This window comes from Pseudorasbora parva, chromosome 9 (genome assembly GCF_024679245.1).
Source record: "Pseudorasbora parva isolate DD20220531a chromosome 9, ASM2467924v1, whole genome shotgun sequence".
NCBI lineage: Eukaryota > Metazoa > Chordata > Actinopteri > Cypriniformes > Gobionidae > Pseudorasbora > Pseudorasbora parva.
In genome coordinates this window covers 136447-162809 of record NC_090180.1, presented here as the reverse complement: position 1 = coordinate 162809, position 26363 = coordinate 136447, and the positions used below count along the sequence as shown (strand labels likewise).

Here is a 26363-nt window from a genome sequence, read left to right as displayed (position 1 = left end):
GAAAGAAGACGTGTTAATGTCAAGAATGCGTCTAGGACATTGTGCATTAGATCAGGGTTTGTATAGAATGGGAAAACATGAACATGAAAATCAGAGCTCTCAAGTCTCACGCTTTGGGCATGAGACTTGCATTTCAACCCGTTCACAAGCTCACAAGCCATACCGTGTATTTCTCATGCAGAGAAATCGCCAGGGTAACACACACTAAGTTGCGTGCTATTAGAGGAATCAAGCGAGTTCCCCATAGAGTTCTCGACGGCCCTGCCACGCACCAGTTAATCGAATAAAAAATATATAGATACCGAACAGCCAATCATAAAATAGACTGAAGAAGAAGAAGTTTATTCACATACACGTACATATATATTTATATGCACTTAAGATAATCATCATGTGAACTGGTCCCTAAAGAAGCTATCTAAAGCTTATACAAAGGGGCCATGACAAACCAAAACACACATAAAAAACAATTTCATACATCGCATTCGTACAACAAAAGAAAGGAGATCCCATTTAACAGATACAATTTTGTTTAACAGTTTACCTTCAGGTTGAACATTTTTATACTGACATGCATGCAGAGTGAGAAATAGTACATACATCAGGAAGATGTATACAAGTTTAGTAAATGTTTCTTGAGGTTTTGTGTAAAAAAGGAAATAGTTTGAAATGATTTTTTCAATTTTTCATCCAGCTCGTTCCAGATCCGCAGTCCCAGGCAAACTACACTCATACCAGCGCTTTTTAATCTCCGTTTTTTACCAGTAATGATATGCGTGTTTCTAGTGAGGTAAGTGTGCTGGGGATAGCGGATGGGAACAAGTTCACATAGACTGTTATTCAAACCAAAGACCACCTGATACATAGTACATGCTTTGTGAAATATATTATATTCAGTAAGTCTTAAAATACTTATTTGCTGTATCTGGGTAAGATATAGATATTCCCTCCAGAAGAACGTTTACATTCTGATTCCAACGTCACATTCTGTGTTTTCCACGGCCTCGCTCATTGAACCAAATGCTCGCTGAAGTACCGTTAGTTGGCAACTACAAGCCCCGATGACAGAAGCAGAGACACAAAGATAACAGTGTTAAGTTTCTAACAGCACTTTGTGTTTTCTGTTCTTAAACCTCTGCAAAACTTAAAGGAAGCCTTGTCTCAATCATGATTTGCATGAAATGCATTTTGCTATCATGTACGTTATTGTGTTCTCAGTGAACATCTGTGCTCTTCTGCTCTCGTGAATGCAGTGATGGACAGCTGTTCTCATTCGACTGGTGTTTGGATGTGATTTTTTTTTAACGCACTTTCATTAATTAATTTTATTAAAAGTAACTCCATTTTGTAAGATCATTTTCATCTAATTCCAAACATCAGGAGGCAGACGACATAAGTGATCAAATACAGTCGAGTTATTAACCTGCTCCACAGCACCACCCAGTGGATTTAGTTATAACTGCGAGATTTAGAGGGATTTATAATGAATTCACTGCATTTACGGCCAGCGAAGCAATATAGTAAAATTTCAACATTATTTTTATTTTTCCAATATTAATTACAGATCGAATATATTCATGCTCACCCCTATTTATGGAAGCTGAAGTGTAGCGAAATAAAATTTGCAATGCAATATGCCAAATGGCAATGCAATTAAGTATTTAAATTTACATTTTCCATACCATGTGTGCAACATTTGGAGCAAAATGATAATTCAAATTGAATAACATAATTTACATTTGCTATTTCCTACACTAGTTTTAACATATAATTTAAACATAAATTGTATATTGTAATACTTTATATAAGTTGCAAAATTAAAATTAAAATGTATTACAGAAATAATTAGATGTGTTTGACATGTTCAAGCAAAAAATGTAGCCAAATGATCATTTAAAGGTTATTTTTCTAAATTGCATTTAAACTCCCATTTAAGATGCGTGTGACTGCATTTGTATTACATATCCCGCAATGAATGTAGCAAAATTCAATGTGAAATTGAAAATGCAGTCCGAGCCGATCAAGTCTCCGCCCCGCCCTGTCAATCACCGCATCAAGGCAGGGTCAGGTGCTGGAAACATGGCGGCAGCAGAGATATTCCAGCCATTTACAGCCAGATGAAGAGGAGCAAGAGCATAGAAAGTCGTGCTGAAGTGAGCTGTGGTTTACAACAGATATTTTTTTCTCTCAAATAATCTTAGATAAGCTGCCCGTTATTATTGTTTGCTTTATCAGTATTGTTGTATTTTTTTAGCCTAAGTCATTCCAAAAATTATGCCACGTATCCCAGTCACCGCACTAGCCTTTATTTTTAATGGAAACGAGACATAGGTGTGTTATTCAAGCATTATTTAAATTTTGCATGGTGGCAACAATTTTTTTTTTTTACATTTCGTTATTTTAACTGAATTCAGAAATGCTTTTGAAATTAAAAACTTTGCTTTTTATAAACTAAATACATATTTGAAATAAAGACTGTTTGGAGTTGGGTGCGCCGTTCCCTGAATCCACAGCCTTTGTTGTTATTTTGAGTGTACACAAATAAAAGAAAATTTTATTTGCTTTTATTCACGCTCATGTTAAGGTGCCACCACCCTCTGGGCTGAAGGCCTCAAAAACCTGCTACCAACACCAATAAACAACACTAACCATTCTCTCTCTCTCTCTCTCTCTCTCTCTCTCTCTCTCTCTCTCTCTCTCTCTCTCTCTCTCTCTCTCTCTCACTCACTCACTCACTCACTCACTCACTCACTCACACACACACACACACACACACACACACACACAAATTAAATACATATTATTTTATTTGTACAAATTTGTGTCATTTTTTCATATCAGACCCCCGTACCCAGCCAAACCCCCGTTGCTGCCACCGCGGCCGAAATCTCACTCTGAACTCAGTTCAAAACTTGAGAGCCCTGGGAAATTGTGATACATGTGGTAAAACAGAGTCAGTAGAGCATGTACTTATAGAGTGTGATGCATATGAAGGAGCAAGATTTAAGTTAAAACAAGCTTTAAGATCTCTTGGTATTAGTCAGTTGCCTCTTCAGGTTCTGTTAGGAAATGAATCAAGAAAGTCTGGGATATTTCATGAATTAATTATTTTCTCAAAACAAACAAGACTGATCAATAGAATGTAGGATATTGTTGTAATTTTTATTTTTTATTTGTTGTTTGTTTCAAACTTCCAATCATTATGCGCTCCACACTCCGATCCAGTAGGTGGCAGGAATGCACCATTTAAATTGGTTTGCCAACTGCCATTTACTCCAAAAGAAGAAGAAGAAGTCCTGTGCTGGTTCGTTATATTTGGTATGATGGATGTCTTTTGTTCCCTGTTTCGATGCTACCTGTTCCTGCTCCTTGTGTTTAGTTTATTTCAAGTTTGATTTTCCCCCTCGTGGGTGTTTTGTTTGTGTTTTGTTTTGTATTTTGTTATTTAAAGGGGTCATATAATGCCATTTTTGTACAAGTTAATATGATTCTTAGTGTCTGAATGAAAACTTTATAATATACTTTAATTAAAAATTCTCATTAGTATTGTAAGAAAGCACTCATTTTACCTGGTCAAAAACAGCTCTGTTTTCAGAAAGCCATTTCAGGGATACTCTGTGGGGCGTTTTCACAGAGTGTTGCCCTTGACAACAGTAGAGGCTAAAGATTGGTGACCCGAGTCTCTGAAGAGATCTGTGCAACTCTATGGTAAATGGACTGCATTTATATAGCGCTTTTAACAGACCCTATGGCCATCCAAAGCGCTTTACATTTTGCCTCACATTCACCGATTAATACACCGACGGCAATGTCAGCCACCATCCAGCTCGTCGGGAGCAGCTGGGGTTCGGTGTCTTGTTCATGGACACCTCGACACTTGGTCAGGTGGAAGCAGGGATTGAACCACCAACTTTCCGGTTTGTAGACAATCTACATGAACCACTGAGCCACTGCCGCCCCAACTCTATCAATATGAACCGGAGTCGGACCCGGGACAAGACGACAGCTCCTGAACGGTTGGTTAACGTAATGTCACTTTGATCTGTCTTTATGTACCGTCAGAGTAATGTTAGCGATGATTGCTATGTGTTTACTGATGTATAAATTAGTTCAATGACAGATTAATGTTACAGCTAATGCCAATAAACACTTTTTTCTGTAAATATCGGCTTGTCAGTGATGCTTAATGTTATCTATGCAGTGTAATAACTGTTACAACACAATTTTTTACAGTAACAGACACCGTTATATACCATCTACATAATTAAGCATAGTGTTACCACTCCCATGTTAACTTTAAAACCAGCGTACATAGTTTGTAATAACACAATAACCATAATGCGTTGTTCATTATAAATGTGGGATTATTAATTATATTGAGAACAGCATACATAGAAAGCATGCCGTAATTTAATTTACCCACTTTAGCCGCATTCATTGTTCAAACTACACTTACTTCTGGAGGAGCAGCGGGAACACGAATAGCTGGTACAGATCTGAATCCTTTATTCAGGAGCAGCTTATTAGCAAAACCTGATTCATACTGACCCTCGGTTATAAAGCAGTCTGGTGAAAAATGCTTTGCGGTTCGCGCAAACATAAAAGCATTGACGAAAACAAAACTCAGCCACTGCATCTTCAGCAATTCGGATCTAGGAACATCAGAATGGCTGCTGTGTTCATTATTACACCCAAGAACAGAACACCACAATCGCTGAGACGCCATTCTGCTCCAGCGTCTTTACTTATACAATAGCGGACTGTGACGACAACAGCTTGAGCTCGGTCAGGGCGGGTCTGAGGTGACTTCACAGGTCACACGGCTCAATTTGAGACAGGAGAAAACATATAAGGAGATTAAAAAAACACTGGATGGATTTTATTACTATAGGATGATTTTGTACAGGCACTGCCAACACACATTCCATACAATCAGCTTGTAAAAGTGCATGTACCATTATTTGACCCCTTTAATAATAAACGCACATTTGCATAAAGCATGCATATTTGTCCATACCCTTGTTGATTAGAGTATTAAAAACGAGATTAGAGTATTAAAAAAGCGATTAATCACGCTTAAATATTTTTATCGATTGATAGCCCTATTTTGGGGGGAATTTTAATATCTGCTCTCAATTTGTTTCATGATCAGTTATTTAGTCTTCTTAAATGTACAACTAAAATGTATTATAATGAATAAAGCCTAAAACTAGTTATCAGTTACTAATGAACCCCTTTTTGATTTTCAACAGGTGTTACCATATCCTCTCATTTATAGACTATGTGGTTTACAGAAGATATGTTTGTGGTTTAATACTCATTAGATTGCTGTTGTTCAAAGCAATAATGGTGTGTGTGAGTTTTTGTAAAGCGTCTCAGGCACTGTGTATCACTGGGCTCCAACATCTCTCAGAGCACAATAATAGAGAGCTGAATCTGCCAGAGCTGCTTTATCAATAGTGAATTCAGTGGAGGATTGGGATGATTGACCTTTCCTCTGTAAATACTGCGGTTCTGTGTTTGGATACTGTCTGTACCAGTAAAGATAAACATAACTGCTGCTTGTTTCATAAGAGCAGCTCAGGGTCACAGACTCTCCTTCTCTCCTGATTATATTAGTATCCTTGTCGATTGGACCAATGCTGTCAGCAAACACACCTGCAATAAAATTAGAGACATCACAATATAACATTAATCCATCAGCCAGTTTCTCCAAAAACACCATGTGATATTAAAAGTGCTCATTCTATCACCTGAAACTGTTATAGCAATCACTAGTAGACATCTCTCCATGTTGATATCGGTTTCAACAGGTTTTGATAATGGTTTTAAGGTTAGCTATGGATCTTTATTTGAGGTTTGCACATGAGCACTAAACTAAATGTGATAAATGATCAATTGTTTGCACAGATGCATGACTGCAGTGGGAGGGGCTCTGCTGTTTATGAATAGTGTGGGTGTGGTCAGTGACTTCACAATCAATACACAATCCCTTTTACTTCATACTGTAAAATAAAACATCAAATATAACTCATTTAACATCTTTGTTCATTTTTTAATTAACTAAATTGTCACATAACTCAGTTTGTGTTGTCTTTCAGTTTACATGTCACATGTTCCTTTGTCTAGGTTTTCCCGCCACTTGTCTGTTTCCTTGGTTACCCTCGTTAGTTAGTTTAGTTCAGCTGTGTTCTGTTAATTATCTCGGTTCTGTTTGCTATTTAAGTTCTTCCTTTTTCACTCAGTCTTTGTCTGGTTACCAATATGTTAGATGTGTTGTGCGTTTGCTTGTCTTTAAAATATTTAAAGTTAAACTAAGTTTAGGAACTGTATTTACCTGTCTTCATCTTCCTGCCACACACACCCGTGACATAAATGTGATCAAAACTAGTGATGGCGAAGTGAAGCTTTCTGAACCAGTGAAGCTTTCAGCACAGTTGTATCAGAAAAAGGTTCATTACTCGAAGCTTTTCAAGTCAGAGCTCAACGAGGACCTCTGCTGGTGAAAGTGAGGGAAAGCGCTGTGTCGCAAAATGTTTTGCAACCGACGCATTATCTAGAAGCAAAAAGTGAATTAATGGATTGATTAATAAATTAATCAATATATTATATATGACATTATGTGACACAATCTGTTCCATTGCATACTCCTAGTAACTTAAACCAATAAAGATATGATTTTGTATTGTGAATGTGAACATTTTTCCTGTTTGTAAACAAATAAAACTCACGAATAAAGGAAGTATGCTAAATAAATGCATGCACACAAGGAAAAACACACACACTTTCACATGATTATAGAAGGATAAGCCTATACTTGTATGAAGTCGGCTAGTGCGGATGAAATAAATAAATAGATAAATATATGCGGCAGAACAAAAGCCAAATAAATGATCAACTTTATTGGGCGAAATCAAATGAAAGTGTTCCCACATTTCAGAACGCCCTCTCTTTGCAACAGGGTCCATAACAAACTCGCGCAATACAAAAAACCCGCTCAATGCAACGCAATACACCTCACAGGCACGCCCTGTGTCGCGCATTTTTAAACCTTTCTGAATCAGTCACGTGGGTGTTTGTGAAACGAAGCTTCGGACGTCATTGGTCACGTGGTTTTGATAGAACGAATCAAGCATCGATACAAAGCTTCACAGAAAATAGTTTCATTTTTTTGACACACGCTTCGGAGCTTTGGTGTCACTGTTAACATCACTAATCAAAACTTTCACACTCACCCAAATTGGCAAAACCGTTTCTTAGCATCTATGGCAAATGTGTGGCCATTTGTGATTAAGGCAAAAGTAACTTCTCATTCAGTGTAATAACTATTCAGGTTCACAGGCCTTGTAATCCTGGAAGTAATCACATCACGTATTAAAACAATTAAAAGTGATCAGGGTTCATATGCAGCTTGTATTGAATGTGATTTGAGTATCAGGTCTGGATAAGTATGGACAAAAGAAAGTATGATATGAAAATATACAAGCTTACAGACTATTCACCTATTCAGTTTTCTAAAATATATGTAAACATTTCTAAAGAAAAATATATGTATCATTCAAGCAGAGGGTTTTCATGACAAGAGTTTATTGACTGTGATTGTCAAACAGGACTGAATGAATCCAAGGTGCACAATTTCCTCATGTATATATAGATATATGCATATATATATATAATATAAGAGAGTCTCTTTTGAAGGAATGTGTGTGTGTGTCACTCAAACCAGCAAAAGAGAAAACAATCACCTCAATCAGATTGAGCTTTGCTGTTTAGTGATGTTATATCTGCTATTTAAGAGTTGCGATGATCTGCTGATCTGACAACAGAAGACACGAGCCTGTGTTAATCCAAGTGGAGGCGGTGGGGCACGTTGTCACAATGACACCCTATCAAAAATATGATATTCTATACTTTTATGAATTCTATTAAGAAACCATGAGATAAAGACTGAGAGTCAATGTTCAGAAGTTATTAATTATTATTACACGGTTCTGTGAAATACTTGATTCTGATTGGTCAATCACGCATTCCAGCGTTATGTTATTCCCAGATAACAAATGGCAAAATGTAATAATACCGCTTATCCGGGAACTACGAGTTATCTTGACTTGTTCTACTTCTATGCTTAGGCTTAGGGTTAGGGTTAGGCTGTTAAATAGGCTGTTAGGCCATCATGTGGCTGTTAAATACTTAACCACCACAGGTTACAATGGAAGACTTCAAGGTTTTTGCAGTCTTTTGCAGTCATTACAGCTGTTGTATGTATTTCCCCTTGTCGTTGTTTGCCCCGGATATGTGTTGGTGCTCGTTCTTACTCTCGCGTGACTTCCGTCGGGAGCGTCAGGGAATCCCCAGTGACGTCATCGGTCCTGACGGCTGATGTGGCACATCAGATAAAAGAAGCCGGCTTACCGGCGCTCGAGAGAGGACGCTCTCAGGATTACGCGATCGATCGATCATTGCACAAGAGCTTGGTTATCACCGTCTGTGGATGTTTATCTCCCTAAGGAAATAAGAGTGGACTATTTCTGGTTGAGGATCCAGCACAGGATAACTTTGCTTCATCGAGCTCCCGGACTATAATATTGCACCGGTGAGACCGATTCGACACACACACACACACACACACACACACACACACACAGGACTTGGACTGAATTCTCTATACATTATTTTTCTACCATTGTTAATATTGTATACATATATATATATTTGTTTATTGGGTTTGGGGTTGTTGATTCAATACACTTTGGTTTATTATCTAAGTGGATGTTGTGAAAAGTTTATTTGAGCACCTTTTAAAAATAGGATTAACGTACCGTGATAGTTGTGTAAACTGCCTTTAACAGGCTGAGTGTTACATATTGGTGGCCCGTACGGGGATTTTCCTTATTAAGGTGTTTGAATTGTTTTTTTTGTTTTTTTTCAACCGGAATTATGGATGAGGTAAATAGGGATGCAGTTGTTCAAGTTCAGATAGAGAATACTGATAACCCGGTGACGCCAGTAAATGTTCAGGATGATGTAGAACAAAATGAGACAGATTTTACTGCAGGCCCGTTTGTGACCCGGCGTAATCCTACTGCAGAAATAACTTCTATGATTAGTTCACTGTACATGTCTGACTCTGAACAGTCTGATGATGATGATGATGATGATGATGAAGGTCATATGAGGAATGCTGAGGTAGTACAATCAATACACACAGATCTGGCACAATGTAAAGTGGATTTATTGGCTCTTAATCAAAAGGTACACACCTTAGAAAATGATTTTAAGCAGTCAATGGACAGTACATTGAACAGAGAAACTAGTTTCAGGGAGGCCGTGGATTCTAGCTTGGCAGGTTTGGAGGACTATTTTTTAAAGTCGCTAGAAAAATTAGAAAAAGCAGTCACAAACTGTTTTCTCAGGCGAGACCATAAATGGGAAAGTCAAATGAGGAAGTTGAGACTAACTAGCACTCCCACACTCTCCAGGTTGCAGGCCTTCACCCCTGAGGCCTCTCGGGTGGCTTCGGTCCGACATCCCCCAACCCCAGCTCCTGTAACTAGGCAGCGAATTCCCACGGTTAATGATACATATGACATTCAACCTACTGTGCGTTCTAAAACTCCTAATGTGTTTACCTCTGCAGTAGGGGCTGGTACATCCTCATTCTACGCTCGACCTCCCATCCGCCTGGAGTTCCCGTCCTTTGGAGACTCCTGTGAAACAGCGGAGGTGCTTAACTTCCTTGAACAATGTGAGAACTTCCTAGAGATCAGGCCACTTCCTGGTGTCGAGCTTATTGGAACCTTAAGCACAGTCTTGAAGGGACCAGCTCTGAGCTGGTGGAAGGCAGAGAAGTCAAAGATAACAGATTGGAAATCCTTCAAAAAGGCATTCATGGCTGCTTTCCTCGCAGATGATTACCTCTCTGAAGTGGAGGAAAAACTGAGGACTCTGGTTCAGCAGCCACAACAACGCCTGAGGGACTTTGCTTACGACTACAGAGCTCTCTGTCTGAAGTGGAAACCTGAGATATCTGAGGAGGAACTGGTGAACCGAATACTAAACAACATCAACCCCAGGGTCGCAGGATGTCTAAGGGGAACGGTGAATTCAGTGGAACAACTGGTGAAGGTTGGCTCAAGGGTGGAAAAGGACTGCATGGGAGCCAAGGACTATTGGCAAAAAGTTGGCTCTCAGAGCAGCAAAGAGAAGGCCTACAAGAAATCTGGAGAACGTACCTTCAACAAAAACCTGGCAGGAGTAACTCTGGCACAACACCATCCGGGGTCTTCACTCCTTGTGGTGCCTGTAAAGGTGAATGGTAAAGAGGTGAATGCTGTATTGGACACAGGAAGCACTTATACCTTAATGCAAGAAAACCTGTGGAATCAGTTGAAGGCAGAGAAGCCAGTGACAATGAACTCCAGCCCTCAGCGATTTATTATGGCGGATGGAACCATTCATCAGTCCAGAGACCTGCAAAAGGTTAGGTTTCAATGGCATGACCACGAGTGTATTATGGATACTTATATCCTGAAAAACACTCACCTCGCCTTTCCTCTTATTGCGGGTCTGGATTTCCTGAGGGTCACAGGAGCAGTCTTGGAGGTGGGACAACGGAGGTATGGGTTAAAATCTGAAAAAGGATACACATACTACCCTTTCTTGCCATCACTGATACCAACAGGCGCAGCGACCCCGGAAGAACAAGCTCATACTCTTACGGCTGCAACGCTGAACCTATATTACGCCTTACCACCAACTGGCAGGTTTTCTGAACTCCCGTACCTCAACACAGAGATCAGCCAGTGGGACTCCGACAATCCGGAAGAGATGGCAAAATTGATCTCCACCTGGCCATTCACCACCTCTAACACCCTGGGTAAAACATCAGTGGTACGACACAAGATTATGGTAACCGAAGATATACCCATCAAATCCCGGGCATATAGAGTGTCACCTCTAAAGAAGCAGGTCATAGAGGAGCAGGTGGATCAGATGCTGCGGGACAGCATCATTGAGCCCTCCTTCTCTCCTTGGTCTTCTCCGGTGGTTCTGGTCCCCAAACCGGATGGTGCATATCGTTTCTGTGTGGACTATAGAAAGCTTAACAGCAAGACCGTACCGGATGCTTACCCAATGCCTTTGATTCACGACATTCTGGAATCGCTAGAAGGGGCCTCATGGTGTACCTCCTTAGATCTGCAGTCTGGGTACTGGCAGGTGGAGATGGAGGAGTTGAGCAAGGAGAAGACGGCTTTTATCACCACCAAAGGGTTATACCAATTCAAGTCCATGCCCTATGGACTCAGAAATGCCGCGGCCACCTTCCAGCGTTTGATGGAGAGTGTGCTAGCAGAGTTGAGAGGGAAAATCTGCTTTGTATATATCGACGACATAATAATCTATTCAAAGTCTCAAGAGCTCCACATTCAAGACATTAACTCTGTTTTTCAGAAACTTACCCAAGCCAATTTGACGTTGAACATGAAGAAATGCCACTTCTTCAAGCGCCAGCTCAAATTTCTGGGCCATATAGTCTCTGAGAGGGGGGTGGAGATTGACAGAGAGAAGACCAGAGCAGTGGCTGAGTACCCGCCACCACAAGATCTCAAGAGCTTGCAAAGGTTTCTGGGCCTGGCGGGGTGGTATCATAAGTTCATACCCCACTTCGCAGACATATCCGCCCCATTGAACCATCTAAAAAAGAAAGGAGTAAAGTGGGACTGGACTACAGAGTGTCAGGCTAGTATGGATGGTTTGAAACAAGCACTACAGAATGCACCCGTCTTAATTCAACCTGACCTCAACAAAACCTTCCAGGTTCACACGGACGCGAGTGATGTAGGACTGGGCGCTATACTCACGCAACACTCTGAGGAAGGAGAACAAGTGGTGGCTTATGCATCACGGACCTTAACAGGAGCAGAGAAAAATTACAGCACTTCTGAAAAGGAATGTCTAGCAGTGGTGTGGGCGGTGGAGAAGTGGAGGCATTACCTGGAGGGATGGCCTTTTGAGGTTTTCACTGACCACGCAGCTCTCACATGGGCATTCAACTGCCCTAAAACCTCCTCTCGACTCACTCGCTGGACACTCCGCCTGCAACAATTCAACTTTCAGGTTCACCATAGAAAGGGCTGCCTCAACATGGGACCCGACGCTCTATCCCGGGTTCAGGAGCCGCTTTCTACAGATGATGCCCCATGTCTAGCCATGTCTACACAACATTCGACCACATTACCACACTCTCTGGAAGAAATAGCTCAAGCTCAACGGGTGGACGATACTATTACTCACCTGCAGTCTGGACTCAACCCTCGGTCTGCCAAGGAACAGCCCATCACCTTTGAAGACCACCAGGGGGTGTTGTACCGCAAAGTGCCTTTAAGAACTAAGGGAGAGAAGTTCCAGTTGGTAGTACCCAAATCATTAACCACTGACTTCATGCATTATTACCATGATAACCCCCTAGGTGGCCATTTGGGACAGTTGAAAACCCTGCTGAAAATCCTAGATGTGGCATGGTGGCCCTCCGTCAGGAAGGATGTGTGGCAGTACGTCAAAGGCTGTGAGGTATGCCAGAAATATAAACCCTGTAACACAAAACCGTCTGGATTTATGCAAAGTTCACCGATCACAGAACCAGGTTACATGCTCGGGGTGGACTTAATGGGACCCTTTCCCCGCAGTAAAAAACAGAACACCTACCTCCTGGTCATTGTGGATTATTTCACTAAGTGGGTGGAAATGTTTCCATTGAGGGATGGAAAGACCCAGAAGTTGGTGAAAATACTCCGAGAGGAGATATTTACCCGATGGGGGGTGCCTAAATATCTGGTGTCTGATCGGGGTCCCCAATTCACTTCTAGTCTGCTGGGGGATCTGTGCAAGACATGGGGTTGCGTTCAAAAACTCACCACGAGCTATCATCCCCAATCAAATCTCACTGAAAGATTCAACCGGACCATAAAGACCATGATTGCGGCTTATGTGGGTCAACAACATCAGACCTGGGACCAGTGGCTGCCCGAGTTCCGCTATGCCATCAACAATGCCCAACAGGAAACCACAGGAAGGACACCTGCGGAGCTTATGATGGGGAGGCAAATTAGGGGACCATTGGAGCGCCTAATCCATCGGCCACCGTCGCCAGATCAAGCTGCATATTCCCTGGTGGAACGACAAAACATCATGGTGGAGGAGGTGAAAAATAGAATGAGGATGTGCCAAGCCAAACAAGCTAGGTATTATAATTACCGTAGAAAAAATGCGCAGTTTCAAACGGGTGACCTAGTTTGGATTAAAACTCATCCTCTCTCTAGTTCATCAAATAGGTTCTCTGCCAAGCTAGCGCCCAAGTGGGAGGGTCCAGCTGAAATAAAAAGTAAAACGGGGCCAATAAATTACACTGTGTGCTGGGGCAACCCACCTAGAATCGATGTATTAAATGTGGTAAACCTGAAGCGTTATTACGGACGTTCTCCTCCGATGCCGCTGGCTGGGGGAGGGGATCTATGTAGCGCTGCCACATAAAGGGATACATATATATATAGACTGCCGTTAATTCATTTAATTATTAACACATTACAGCTGTTGTATGTATTTCCCCTTGTCGTTGTTTGCCCCGGATATGTGTTGGTGCTCGTTCTTACTCTCGCGTGACTTCCGTCGGGAGCGTCAGGGAATCCCCAGTGACGTCATCGGTCCTGACGGCTGATGTGGCACATCAGATAAAAGAAGCCGGCTTACCGGCGCTCGAGAGAGGACGCTCTCAGGATTACGCGATCGATCGATCATTGCACAAGAGCTTGGTTATCACCGTCTGTGGATGTTTATCTCCCTAAGGAAATAAGAGTGGACTATTTCTGGTTGAGGATCCAGCACAGGATAACTTTGCTTCATCGAGCTCCCGGACTATAATATTGCACCGGTGAGACCGATTCGACACACACACACACACACACACACACACACACACACAGGACTTGGACTGAATTCTCTATACATTATTTTTCTACCATTGTTAATATTGTATACATATATATATATTTGTTTATTGGGTTTGGGGTTGTTGATTCAATACACTTTGGTTTATTATCTAAGTGGATGTTGTGAAAAGTTTATTTGAGCACCTTTTAAAAATAGGATTAACGTACCGTGATAGTTGTGTAAACTGCCTTTAACAGGCTGAGTGTTACAACTTTATAAAGTTTTAATTATGGATATTTTTCTTACACAAAGGCATCGAATAGAATCAGAAGGCCTCTATTAACCCATCGGAGTCGTGTGGAGCACGTTGTTTGACGGACAGCTGCATTTTATTAAGGACTTCAAAAACAGCTACAACTACTGCTGGGATTAACGTTAGCCTGGACTTTTTAAATATAACACTGTATTCGTCTAAAAGAAGAATGTCATAAACACCTATAATGACTTGAGGGTGAGTAAATCATAGGCTTGGTTTCATTTTTGGGTGAACTAACCCTTTCAGCATCATTTTCAACATTTAGCAGCAATATATAAAGGCTTAAAGCAGGTTGGAACTGTTTTTCTTCGCGGAAGCTTTGCGTAAGAGCTAATAAAATATTTAATCTCAAGACAATATTTTGTGTCTAATTTATTTGAGACTAGTAGCCATGTAATAAGCGGGATAATGTCCACCCAGCCGATTGTAATCGCAGAATAAACCCCTTCAGATAGTGATGAAAGACCCTGATCCTGATCTCTCTGTCAGGGTTTATTCTGCGATAACAACCGGCTGGATGTACATTATCCCTTACTTATGATGTTCTAAACTATGATGCTGTGTTTAGAGGTGTTTGTTGTCAAACTCAAAAAGTTGTTTATTTTTAATGATTAAAAAATGCCATTCTTTTATTTACAAAAAAGTTTATAATTGTTTTTTGACAAAATATTTTAGTTTGTTTTGTATATTTTTGATAAGATCAGATGACATGTTAATCTGTCATAAACTCATGTTACTCCAACCTATGGGGCATGTTGTCACATTTCACTTCATTCCTTCGGGGTAAGTCAAGAAAAAAGTATACACTGTAATAATTAAACAAAGCCACATAATTGTACTAGACATGTGAAATTAATATGGGAAAAATAAATACTCTGAACCCCACCTAGATTTACACAAACTGAGTAAGTGAAAAGCATTAGGTTGTGCCTGCTCTCCCCTACACAAAGGGAAACCAGGATAACAAGATAACAAGGGAGAGTGGCTAATAGGCAACACCTGGGAAAATTAATCACCCATAAAGACTACAAAGAATACAAAACATGACAAGACAGGAAATAACGAGAGTCCTCACACGAGACAGGGGAACACAGGCTGGGATCATGACAGACCCATTATTTCAATTCAGTGAACTAAACCAGGTCTAGACAGAGCACTTGACATTATTGTACGTATAGATTATTAGAAGAAACTGTCAGAGTAACATTAATGTTAATGTTCTTGACTACTATATTACACATTATTATCATGCCACCAGCATCTAACCGGATTTTAAAATGTATTTTTTTTTTTTTTATGTTTATACTATTTTTTGTGAAATATGTCCACATTAATTATGAATATCTATTATTCATCTGTTGGATATTAATAACAATCCACAAAATGTTATTTTGCACTCTCTTACACTTCTTCTTTCAATTTCCCTTAATAACGAAACATTATGTTGTGAAATAATAAACAGTGTAACTAAAGTCAGAATCGATTAATCAGATTAAATAAGAAGTAAAATTACAGTTATTGGATAGATGAGAGATTAAATGATAATGTAATGTTTATTCACATTTGTCAAGCTTTGATGGACTAAATTCATGGGATGTTACATTATTGTAGAATATTTATTATTATGTAATTTTGATCTTTCACTTTCTTTAATTTGCCTTTATAACATGAGTAAAATGTCATTTATAACCGCACACAGGTGTTCCCACTGGTGTAATGATATTAGGAGAATTATAGATTGTGGGTTTGATGTGGCTTGAGATCAAAGTGAAAACTGCATGTGAGTTTTTGTAAAGCGTCTCAGGCTCTTTGTGTCACTGGGCTCCAACTCTCAGAGCACAATAATAGAGAGCTGAATCTGCCAGAGCTACACTGTTAATAATGAGTTCAGTGGAGGATCGGGTTGTAGTCGACCCAAACCGAGGATCAGAAGGGTTCCCACTTGTAGAAGCTGATCGGGCAGGTTTAAATATTAAATACTGCGGTTCTGTGTTTGGATGCTGTCTGTACCAGTAAAGATAAACATAGCTGCTGCTTGTATCATATGAGCAGCTCAGGGTCACAGTCTCGCCTTCCTTCTTTATAATGATTGTTTCTTTATTTGGCCCAATCTGGTCTGCCGCCATCACACCTAAAACAAAGAAATAAGAACATTACTGAGACAACTTACACTAATTTAATTCTTGGACTGTTTTAATGCATCACTAGAAGAAATAAAGGGAGTCATATTGTAGGCCTACCTGAAGTCAGAATTATTATCAGAAGCAGGTGTATTTCCATGTTTAGGTCAGATCAGTGTATTAATGTCCTCTGCGCTCTGATGCTAATGCTTTAAGCCTAGTTCAGACTGCACGATTTTCAAACTCGTCGGGTCACAGCTCTATTCACACTGCATGTCTATCTGGGGTATCATTCAGTCACTGCTGTGTTCACACTGCACGATGGTTTGACGACAGAGGAGTTCACACTGCATGACTGAACAAGAGGAACAATCGCCGACAACTCTCTCGCTCTCCGGTGTGCAAACTACGTTTCCCAAACACACGTGCGATGTGCCGAGTAAACAACGCGAGATCACACGTGCGTCAGACCGGAGTTCTCGCGCGACACTTTGAATTGTTATTTAAAATGATAAACTGCACAACGTTTGCTTCAAACTGTATGTGCGCTGATTTGTAGAGAAAAAGGAAAAAAAGATTATGGCGAAAGAAATTGTTGGAGAGACAGAGGGAGCCAGGATTGTGTTCTGCAAAGACAGTTTGAGGTAAATAAATAATTTTGTAATGTGCTGCTGCTGTGGCTGGATGTGCAAATGTTTGGCCTTTGTTTCTGTTTGATAGAATTGTAAATATATCTATTAAAATACTGATATTCTGCTTTATAACTCCTCCCTGAACCTCCTGCTGCCCTGTATCTCACTCTTTCATTGGCTGTCGGTCATCGCCGATGTAATTTTCAGTCAGAACCCTGTTCACACAGCAGGAGTTTGAATCGCCGACAGGTCCAGATATTTAACATGCCAAATATCTCACCGGCGTCGGCGACTCGTCGGCGATTCTCTCTGATCGCGTCTTTGATTATTCACACTGCGTGATTGTCACTCGCGTGCACGAGCACCGATTTGCCTGTGATCTCGGGCATTTGTCGGCGATTTCGCAAAACCTGTCGGCGACTCAAAATCGGGGCAAAAATCGGGCAGTGTGAACTAGGCTTTAGTTCAGCGCTAGCAGAAGGGGTGTGTCTTTAGACTTTCTTTTGAAAACTGATGGTTTAAGACGCAGAGATTGGTTGGAGGTGTCAGTTTTGAACACAAGCCACATGAGCCTTGAGAACAGACACCAGAGAGTGTCTGGTTAAAGAACAGTCACACTAACAGATTATGGATCATATAATGTCATTTTTAAAAAGTTGAAGAGATCAAAATAATTAAAACACAATGGAAATAAATCCTTGATGGTTCACAACAAGGCACTTTATTGTTACGTAATTGTACGTATTCTTGTAAAGGTGAGGGTGCCTGTTGTCTTTTCTTTTCTCCCCCTCTGCTCTCTTAGGATGAGGAGCGACACCTGTTGTTAATCAGTGCCCTGAGTGTCTCCCGTTGCTGATTTGCTCCTACAACCCTGTGATCTGCTATATAAAGATGTCCAGCTCTGCAATGCAGGAGAGGCAGGAGGTTTCATCCTCTGTCTCTCTTGTGAAGAATCCCTGTCTCCTGTTGCAGACTTTAGCTCTGGTTTCTGCATTGTTAGTGATGTTCAATGTAAGAGATCTCACTAGAGTTTGAGATGAGTGTATAGTAATTCTGATTATATTAGGATTCTTTTCCTGTTCCTTTTAGTCCCTGGGTGCAGGGCAAGTTACATTTGTTTTGTTTCACCATCACTTAAATATGTTTCTAGTTTAAGTTAAGGAGTCTGTAGGGAGTTGGGTGCCATTTATTTTGTACATCATTTTCTCTCCTGTTTATGTTGAGAGAGGAAGTTCGGTTTAGATTTATGTTGTTTGTTTACATTATTATTTTGTGTATAGGATATTTAGTTGGTTAAAAATGGTTAGATTGGTTTTGGTTGTTATTTTTGGCATACACCCTCTCCTGAAGAAATGCCCCTAAATAAGATCTTTGGTCTTTCTTATTGTTTTCCTATGTTCTTTAAATAAATCTTTTGGCTTGATTTATTGTGTTGGTGTTAAATCAGTGCTGGGACGGGAGACGGGGGTTCTATAGAACTAAGCATTTATTTATAATTCTATATTCTGTTCCTTCCCCTTTACCCTAGACAGGGGAGTTCGTAACACTTATTACTGAAATGACTCATTTTACAATAGGTGACCCGTCACGGAAACCAGGGACACAAGTCGGCAGCTCTACTATTGAGCAAAATGAGAGAGAAGCGTCTTTTTTTTTTTTTTCAAATTATGTGATTTTTGCTTTTTTGCAGAATCTGTTAGTTGAAATCACGAAGAAGCCTCTCCGTGTTTGAGATGGCATTAATTGTATATTTTAAAAGCCTATATTTTGAGGTTGAAATCGCCTTGTTTTGTCTGTGTGTATTTTCATACTGGCCTTTGTTATTGCCCCCCCCCCCCCCCCCCCCTCCAAGGGACGCGTAGCTAATTATTTATGCAGCGCTCTGGCCGGCTGTAGAGATGATCTGAGTGATGATGAAAGCGGCATAATAAGACTGAATAATACCCTAATCCACAACTGAGCGAAGATGAAGAAGAGGAAGAATGTATCAGACTGGTGTCAGAAGAGTTGGACTGTAAGAAATCAGAGGCTATATCGATAGTAACATTTGACGAGGATAAAGGCAGAGAACTGGGTCAAATCTTTAACCATGGCTATAGTGTAGGGGTAAGACGCATGTCATCAAGTTTTGACTTGATCAGAGAACTCGATCAGAGGTTCGAATCTGCCTTTTGCCACACTCTCTCTCTCTCCCTTTTCCCATCACATATCAGATCGGAAAGGCATTTATTTTCAAAAAGAATTGAGAAAATATTACAAAAGTGGAAGTAAAGCATCTAACATGTGTTTATTAATAAGTGTTTCTCGGTTAGAGTGTGTGGCAAAAGGCGGATTCGAACCTCTGATCGATTTGCGTCAAAACTTAATGGCATGCCCCTTACCCCTACACTACAGCCACAGTGATGGACTTTACCCATTTCTCTGTCTTTATCCCCTTCGAACAGACGCACAGTACATCCACTAAGAAGACCCTGGCAAACAGAAAGTGTGCCCGAACGACTTATTTCATTGGAGGCAACAAGATTTGCAAGAATACTTTTCTGTTTCTTATGGGGTGTTTCCATAAACACCAAAGTTTGTCGTTTTGTGTTCATTCTAAGAACACACACACACACACGTTATCTCATGTTTAGACCTTCCCATACCTACCTATTGTTCTTAACTGTCGTTTTAATTGTAATTGTTAGCATCATATCACTTGCCAAAAAACCCCATTACTATAATGGCCTTTTAGATGGTAATGTTAGCATCTTTATTATTAGTAGTATGCGTTCCGATTTTTCCCGTTGCGTCTGTTGCTACTAGCAACCATGCAGCTTTACAGGGGTGTGGCTTATCTAAATGATATGTAAATGAGCCCTATTGTCACTCCCAGCAGGTGAGAACAGGTGAGAACTGCAAAACTTCAGAGGCTGTTTTCTCTCGTTTACACTTTTCTAAAGGCCTACATTCAGATGGACACAACTGCTCCAAATATTATCAGATTTCCATGTGTTACACACCGTTGGAAAGCTTGGAGACTACACTTTCACAATATGTGAATAACTCAAAATGCCCCAGAACCGACTTGTGTCCCTAATTTCCGTGATTGGTCACATATGTGTCCACTTGTTTTGTGTTGCTTGGCCAAATTTGGTGAGGTTTTATTTATTTTGCATGATTTGTATGAGTGTTGAGTGTGTTTGAGTCACAATATTTAACTATTACTCATTTACATATAGAGAATATGTTGCATGCTGGGGCGGTGCCACCATCTTAAGAGGATCACCCGCTGCATTCAGTTCTGTTGATTATCTCTGACATTTTTATTGTATAGACAAATAACCTAAAGGTCCACCTTCGCTTGTGTTTTCTTGATGAATGAGACATGTCTAAAGAAACAGTGAAATGTCAGGTTTTAACCAGCGCCCCTATTTTTGAGAATTTTCTGAAAATGACATACCCAAATAAAAAGGTCTTAAATCCTATGGTCTATATTCATAATCTGGTCTTGTTGTAAACTAGACACTTGAAATGTCGTTACCCAAGAGTCATAATAACTAAAAGTAGTATAGGAACAGAGTACAACAAGGGGAAATATATGCATGTAAGTGACTCATCGCATGTTTTTTTTGTTTTTTTCTGGAAAAAAATTAGATTTGAATGTTGTGGCCCTGAAAATAACCTAAATATAAAGCTAAACGTCTGATCATGGTTTGATTCAAATTTGAGGATGATTCTCTTAAAAAATTTAGTTTCTGTAAGCTTTTATGTCAAAAAAGACTAGACGTCCTTTCAAAAAGGCCATTTATATCAGAATATTTGTAATTGTAAAGAGTAGTTTTTGTTCAAATAAATCTGCAATAAAATGCTAGTTATAATGCATTTACAGTTTCTGAAAAACTAAAGCAACTATTTACAGAATTTACAAAGTGTAAAAAACTAATTTAGTTGATTAAAAACAGTCTAGTTTAGAGTCTGCGTGCTGCGATTAAGTGTGTGCGCTAAAACTGAGCTGGTGCCATGGAGACGGACATATCTTACAAACACTCAAAATAATGTCTTTTGATTCGTTATTACGTCCCTCATTCAAACCTTTGCTGGCTAGGCATTGGCTAGGAATTGACTGGCTTTATCCAACGAAAATCATGGGTGCTTTGACTGACAGCTTTCACAGCCAATAACGCGCTCCGTTTATATCATGTGTCATCAGAGAGCCTGTGACTGGAGGAGAGAGACCTGGGAGGGTTTAATATGAGAGAGCCAGTCCAACGTACAGGGAGATTTTCAGAATAATGATTAGAATCGATATTTCATTGAAAATGGACATGATTGATTACTCTAACAAAACACTCATGCAAACAACAGAGGTTTTTTTGTGTTTTTCCTTATTTTTTCGTTGTTTTGGATTAAAAAGTGGGATGCATTTTGAAGAGTGGACTCTTACACGGACATGTATGCTGTTGTTTTTTTTGTTTTTTGTCCGAACTGATCTGAACGACTAGCCTGGATGCCAGCCGAACTTAGCCCCGCCCACAAAAATTTTAGGTCGGGCAATTCGGTCTGGCCTTGCTCCATAGAGGAGTAATTATCCCCGAACAGAAACTGTTCGGACCAATGAAATCATCAAGGGCGGGCTTTAGACGGTGACGGACAGATGATAAACAGTAACGTTATCATTCACGTCATCAAAGGGGCTTGGATTATATTTGTTTGAATCCTATACAGAGAGCTTCTTTGTATATGCATTCACAATCACAATTTCTCTCAGTAATGATGATCATGTTGGGTAAGTACTCTGTGTATTCCAGCCTAATTTCAGCGCACGTGCACAGGGTTGCCAAGTTTTTACAACAAAACGCGCCAACTACTAGCCCTATAGCTTCTCAGGGGGTTCTCCGGGGAAAAAATGGCGTTTGGGGGGTAAAATGTGTGTTATTTTGGCAAGGTTGCCTGCTAAAATTCAAACTTTATTCTGTTAGTGTCTGAATATTAAACCACAAAAGACTGTTTAAATATAAATCCTGCTGTAATATAAAATGATATAGATGTATGACTGTTAAAACAAGATTTCTTTTGGCCTGTTTTGAACAGATTATGGTGTGTTTACTGTAAAATAGCCTAGTGTCACATTAATAAAGTTTGACACTATATAGCAGACAATAGCCTATAATCATGACATTGAACAGGTCTCAGAAATGAACCACAGCTCGAAATGATATTTGAGTATTGTGTGTAGCGGAGAGTTAACAAAATAAACGTATTCAGAATTTTTTTTGCCATTGAAATGACTGTAAAAAAAGTGTCCCAATCAACCTGAATTCACCCTATTCTCTTTGAAATCAATATTTTAAATAAACTACAACAAAATAATTTCTTTGTCTTGTTCCTTAGCTGCCTGTCACATACCTGACTCAAAGTCTCATCCATTATGCAGCTCATTATATGGTTCTATTGTCTCCTCAGGTGTAAATCACATCATTATTCATGATCATTCACAACCCTTTGCATACGGCCTTTGTAAAAAAAAAGTGTCTAACAACATTTTAAATCAATATATATATAGTTTTATGTGACTGAGCAGCCCAATGATTCTCACATCAGTTTAAAGCAATAACTCTAGGGAACATCACCCATTAGTCAAACATCTTGTTGACACATTTATTGTGTGTTTTGTAGCCTTAATTCAGTGACTTACTTTTAAAAAAACACACTTAAACATTCTCTCAAAAATACTACCATGTACATTAGGCTTACTACGATAGTCGGTGTTGCCGGTGTCACCACCCCACTGTCGTTTAGATTTTTATCTAGTAATAAAATAATTTAGGTCAGTTAGAGAACAAACAATACAAATAAAAACGAAACGTGTCTGCTTAATAAAGCATGATCCGAATGAGTGTCGCAGCACAAACGCAGCAGGAGTCAGATTTCAGTTATCACATGAGCGAGGAGCTGACTGAGATAATTGCAGAAGATTTGGTGTCAAAGAGAAATGTAAAAGCGCATATTTAAGGGAGTTTGTCATTGTACTGTTTTGCTGTTGTGTTTTTCATTAAGAATAATAGGCTAATGAACCCACAATTCAAGAAACCCACCCCCAAACTAGCGCTAATTCAAAACCGAAACTAAAATGTGCACGGCCTGTAACGGATTCACAGAGGCAGGATTCAATTGCAAGTAACTCAGTTTAATTTGACAGATAGTGTCACAGAAGTCAAAACTCAGAACACTGAAGAAGTCCGGGTAAGACGGAGCAGTGAGAGAGGCTCTGTTGGCAACACGGGCAGGCTGTGAGCAGCTGTGACTCGGGAGATCGGTAGAGGTAATCCGGGAAGGGATCCAGCGTTTCACGGAAGGGGGAAACGACAACCAACACGGAGACACAAGGGGAAACATCCAACAACGCTCTGACAAAGACAAGAGAGAAACAGAGAGACTAAATAGGGTGAAGGTGATGAGTTGCAGCTGGTGCAGGTGATCAGCCACAGGTGCGTGATGAGCCAATCCCAGGCTCCGCCCTCACCTACATTCAACACGCACCCAAGAGTGAGACAGGGAATCCATGAACCGTGACAGTACCCCTCCCCCTAGGAGCGTCCCCTGACGCTCCCAGCCGACCTTACCTGTTGATTGTAATCATCAATAAGGGAGTGATCCAGAATGTCCCTAGCAGGAACCCAACTTCTCTCCTCCGGACCGTAACCTTCCCAGTCCACCAAGTACTGGAAACCGCGTCCCCTCCGTCTAGAATCCAGAATGCGATTAACCGAATAAGTTGGTTCCCCATCTACGAGTCGCGGCGGTGGGGGAACCGGGACTGGCGGATTAAGGTGGGAGTGAAAAACAGGTTTGATTTTGGATACATGGAAGGCGGGATGAATCCTCCTGTACGCCGGAGGGAGTTTGAGGCGGACTGTCACCGGACTAATGATCTTGGTGACAGTGAACGGGCCGATAAATTTGGGAGCAAGTTTATTAGATACGGAGCGGAGAGGAATGTTCTTGGTAGAAAGCCACACTTTTTGACCGACGACGTAAACGGGAGGCTTAGACCGGTGGCGATCGGCTTTAGCCTTGGTGCGCGCTCCCACCTGGAGTAGAGTCTCACGGGCTCTGGTCCATGTGCGATGACACCTCTGGATAAAGGCGTGAACAGAGGGGACCGCGACCTCGGAATCCAGACTAGGAAAAATAGGTGGCTGGTAACCTACACTACACTCAAATGGCGAAAGGCCCGTAGATGACACTGGTAACGAGTTATGAGCGTACTCAACCATAGAGAGTTGCTGGCTCCAGGATGAAGGATTCTTGGATACCAAACATCGCAACACTCTTTCCAGATCCTGATTGGCTCTCTCGGTCTGACCGTTGCTTTGGGGGTGATAACCCGAAGACAGACTAACCGTGGCTCCTAGTAATTTACAAAACTCCTGCCAAAATTTGGACACAAATTGGGAACCTCTGTCGGAGACCACGTCCATCGGGAGGCCATGTAACCGAAAGACGTGGTCTACTACAGATACCGCTGTCTCCTTGGCTGAGGGTAATTTGGGCAAGGGAATGAAATGTGCTGCCTTCGAGAATCGGTCCACGACGGTCAAAACGACCGTCTTGCCCTGGGAGGGGGGGAGGGCGGTAACAAAATCTAGAGCGATGTGGGACCAGGGTCTCGAAGGAACAGACAACGGCTGAAGTAACCCATGGGGAGGTTGGTTAGATGTCTTACCAACCGCACAGACCGAGCAAGCCAAAACAAAACTGCGAATGTCGCGAGCCATAAGTGGCCACCAAAATCGTTGCTTTATTAAACTGCAAGTGCGGTTTACCCCTGGATGACAAGCAATGTTGGAGCAGTGACCCCATTTTAGGACCTCGGATCTTAACCCCTCCGGAACGAACAAACAACTCGGTGGGCCGCCGGGCGGGGGCGTTACCCCTTCTAAGGCCACTTTGACCTTCGATTCGATCTCCCATGTGAGTGTAGAGATAACTATCTTCTCTGGCAAAATACACTCGGGAGTAACCGGGCGTTCGGAAGCATCAAAAATACGAGATAAAGAGTCGGGTTTGATGTTTTTAGACCCGGGGCGGTACGAGAGAACAAAGTCAAAACGTCCGAAAAAAAGTGCCCACCGAGCCTGCCTGGAGTTGAGTCTTTTAGCAGATCTAATATATTCAAGGTTCTTATGATCCGTCCATACAATAAAAGGTACCCCCGACCCTTCAAGCCAATGACGCCACTCCTCCAACGCTAACTTGACGGCCAACAACTCTCTGTTACCAATGTCATAATTGCGTTCGGCAGGAGAAAGACGATGGGAGAAAAACGCGCACGGGTGCATCTTGTCATCTGAGGGAGAGCGCTGTGAAAGAACCGCTCCTACCCCCACCTCTGACGCGTCGACCTCTACCACGAACTGACGTGTGGAATCAGGGGCGACTAAGATGGGAGCCGAAACAAAGTGGCTTTTGAGTTTGGCGAATACAGCCTCGGCTGTATCGGACCACCTGAACGTCGTTCGGGGAGAGGTCAAGGCAGTCAGAGGTGCGGCTAGTTGGCTGAAATTGCGAATAAAACGCCGATAGAAATTGGCGAACCCCAGAAACCTCTGTAGGGCCTTACGGGAATCTGGACTTGGCCAATCCATCACAGCCTTAACCTTGTCGGGATCCATGCGCATTCCCTCCGATGACACGATGTACCCTAAAAAAGGAACAGACTGTGCATGAAAAGCGCATTTCTCCGCCTTGACAAAAAGCCCATTCTCTAGCAACCTCTGAAGCACTCGTCTGACGTGTCGAACATGTTCCTGGAGAGACGAAGAAAAAATCAAAATGTCATCCAGGTAGACATATATGAATTGGTCGACCATGTCTCTCAACACATCATTGACGAGTGCCTGGAAAACCGCTGGGGAGTTGGAAAGGCCGAAAGGCATGACCAAATATTCAAAATGCCCCCTGGGGGTGTTAAATGCGGTTTTCCATTCATCCCCCTCCCTGATGCGAACCAAATGATAAGCGTTACGTAAGTCCAACTTCGTGAAGACGGATGCTCCCTGTAACCTCTCGAAAGCTGAAGACATCAACGGCAAAGGATAGGTATTCTTTACCGTGATGTTATTCAGCCCTCGGTAATCAATGCAAGGTCGCAGAGAACCATCCTTCTTCCCCACGAAGAAGAACCCCGCCCCCGCTGGAGAAGAGGAAGGGCGGATGAATTTGGAGGCTAGAGAATCAGAAATATATTTCTCCATGGCCTCCCTCTCTGGAATAGAAAGAGAGTATAGTTTGCCCTTAGGCGGAGACTTACCTGGGAGTAAATCTATAGCACAGTCATAGGGACGATGCGGAGGAAGAGAAGCAGCTCGGGACTTACTGAACACT

The 26363-nt window shown here is 41.3% G+C and overlaps 2 long non-coding RNA genes and 1 gene segment (V, D, J or C); all 3 read right to left on the bottom strand.

The window, feature by feature from the left end:
- Positions 1 to 5389: 5389 nt before the first annotated feature.
- Positions 5390 to 5793, bottom strand: LOC137089374 (T cell receptor alpha variable 3-like). The segment is given in 2 exon segments: positions 5390 to 5658; positions 5754 to 5793. Coding segments are annotated over 2 exon segments (309 nt in total).
- Positions 5794 to 9312: 3519 nt separating this feature from the next.
- Positions 9313 to 12206, bottom strand: LOC137089407 (uncharacterized). Of its 7 annotated transcripts, none has more exons than XR_010907673.1 (10): positions 11995 to 12206; positions 11460 to 11909; positions 11187 to 11346; positions 10955 to 11090; positions 10543 to 10872; positions 10375 to 10470; positions 10233 to 10300; positions 9630 to 9707; positions 9459 to 9550; positions 9313 to 9372 (listed from the first exon to the last, which is right to left on the bottom strand). It is a non-coding gene; the product is annotated as an uncharacterized lncRNA (long non-coding RNA). The 7 variants fall into 7 exon arrangements; XR_010907677.1 differs by having other exon boundaries at positions 9313 to 9550; positions 10543 to 10630; positions 10783 to 10872; XR_010907676.1 differs by having other exon boundaries at positions 9313 to 9550; positions 11460 to 11694; positions 11800 to 11909.
- An 88-nt stretch (positions 12207 to 12294) lies between these two features.
- LOC137089896 (uncharacterized) lies at positions 12295 to 13945 on the bottom strand. The gene is made up of 7 exons (XR_010907791.1): positions 13650 to 13945; positions 13456 to 13519; positions 13255 to 13369; positions 13008 to 13167; positions 12810 to 12879; positions 12454 to 12590; positions 12295 to 12388 (listed from the first exon to the last, which is right to left on the bottom strand). It is a non-coding gene; the product is annotated as an uncharacterized lncRNA (long non-coding RNA).
- Positions 13946 to 26363: the final 12418 nt, after the last annotated feature.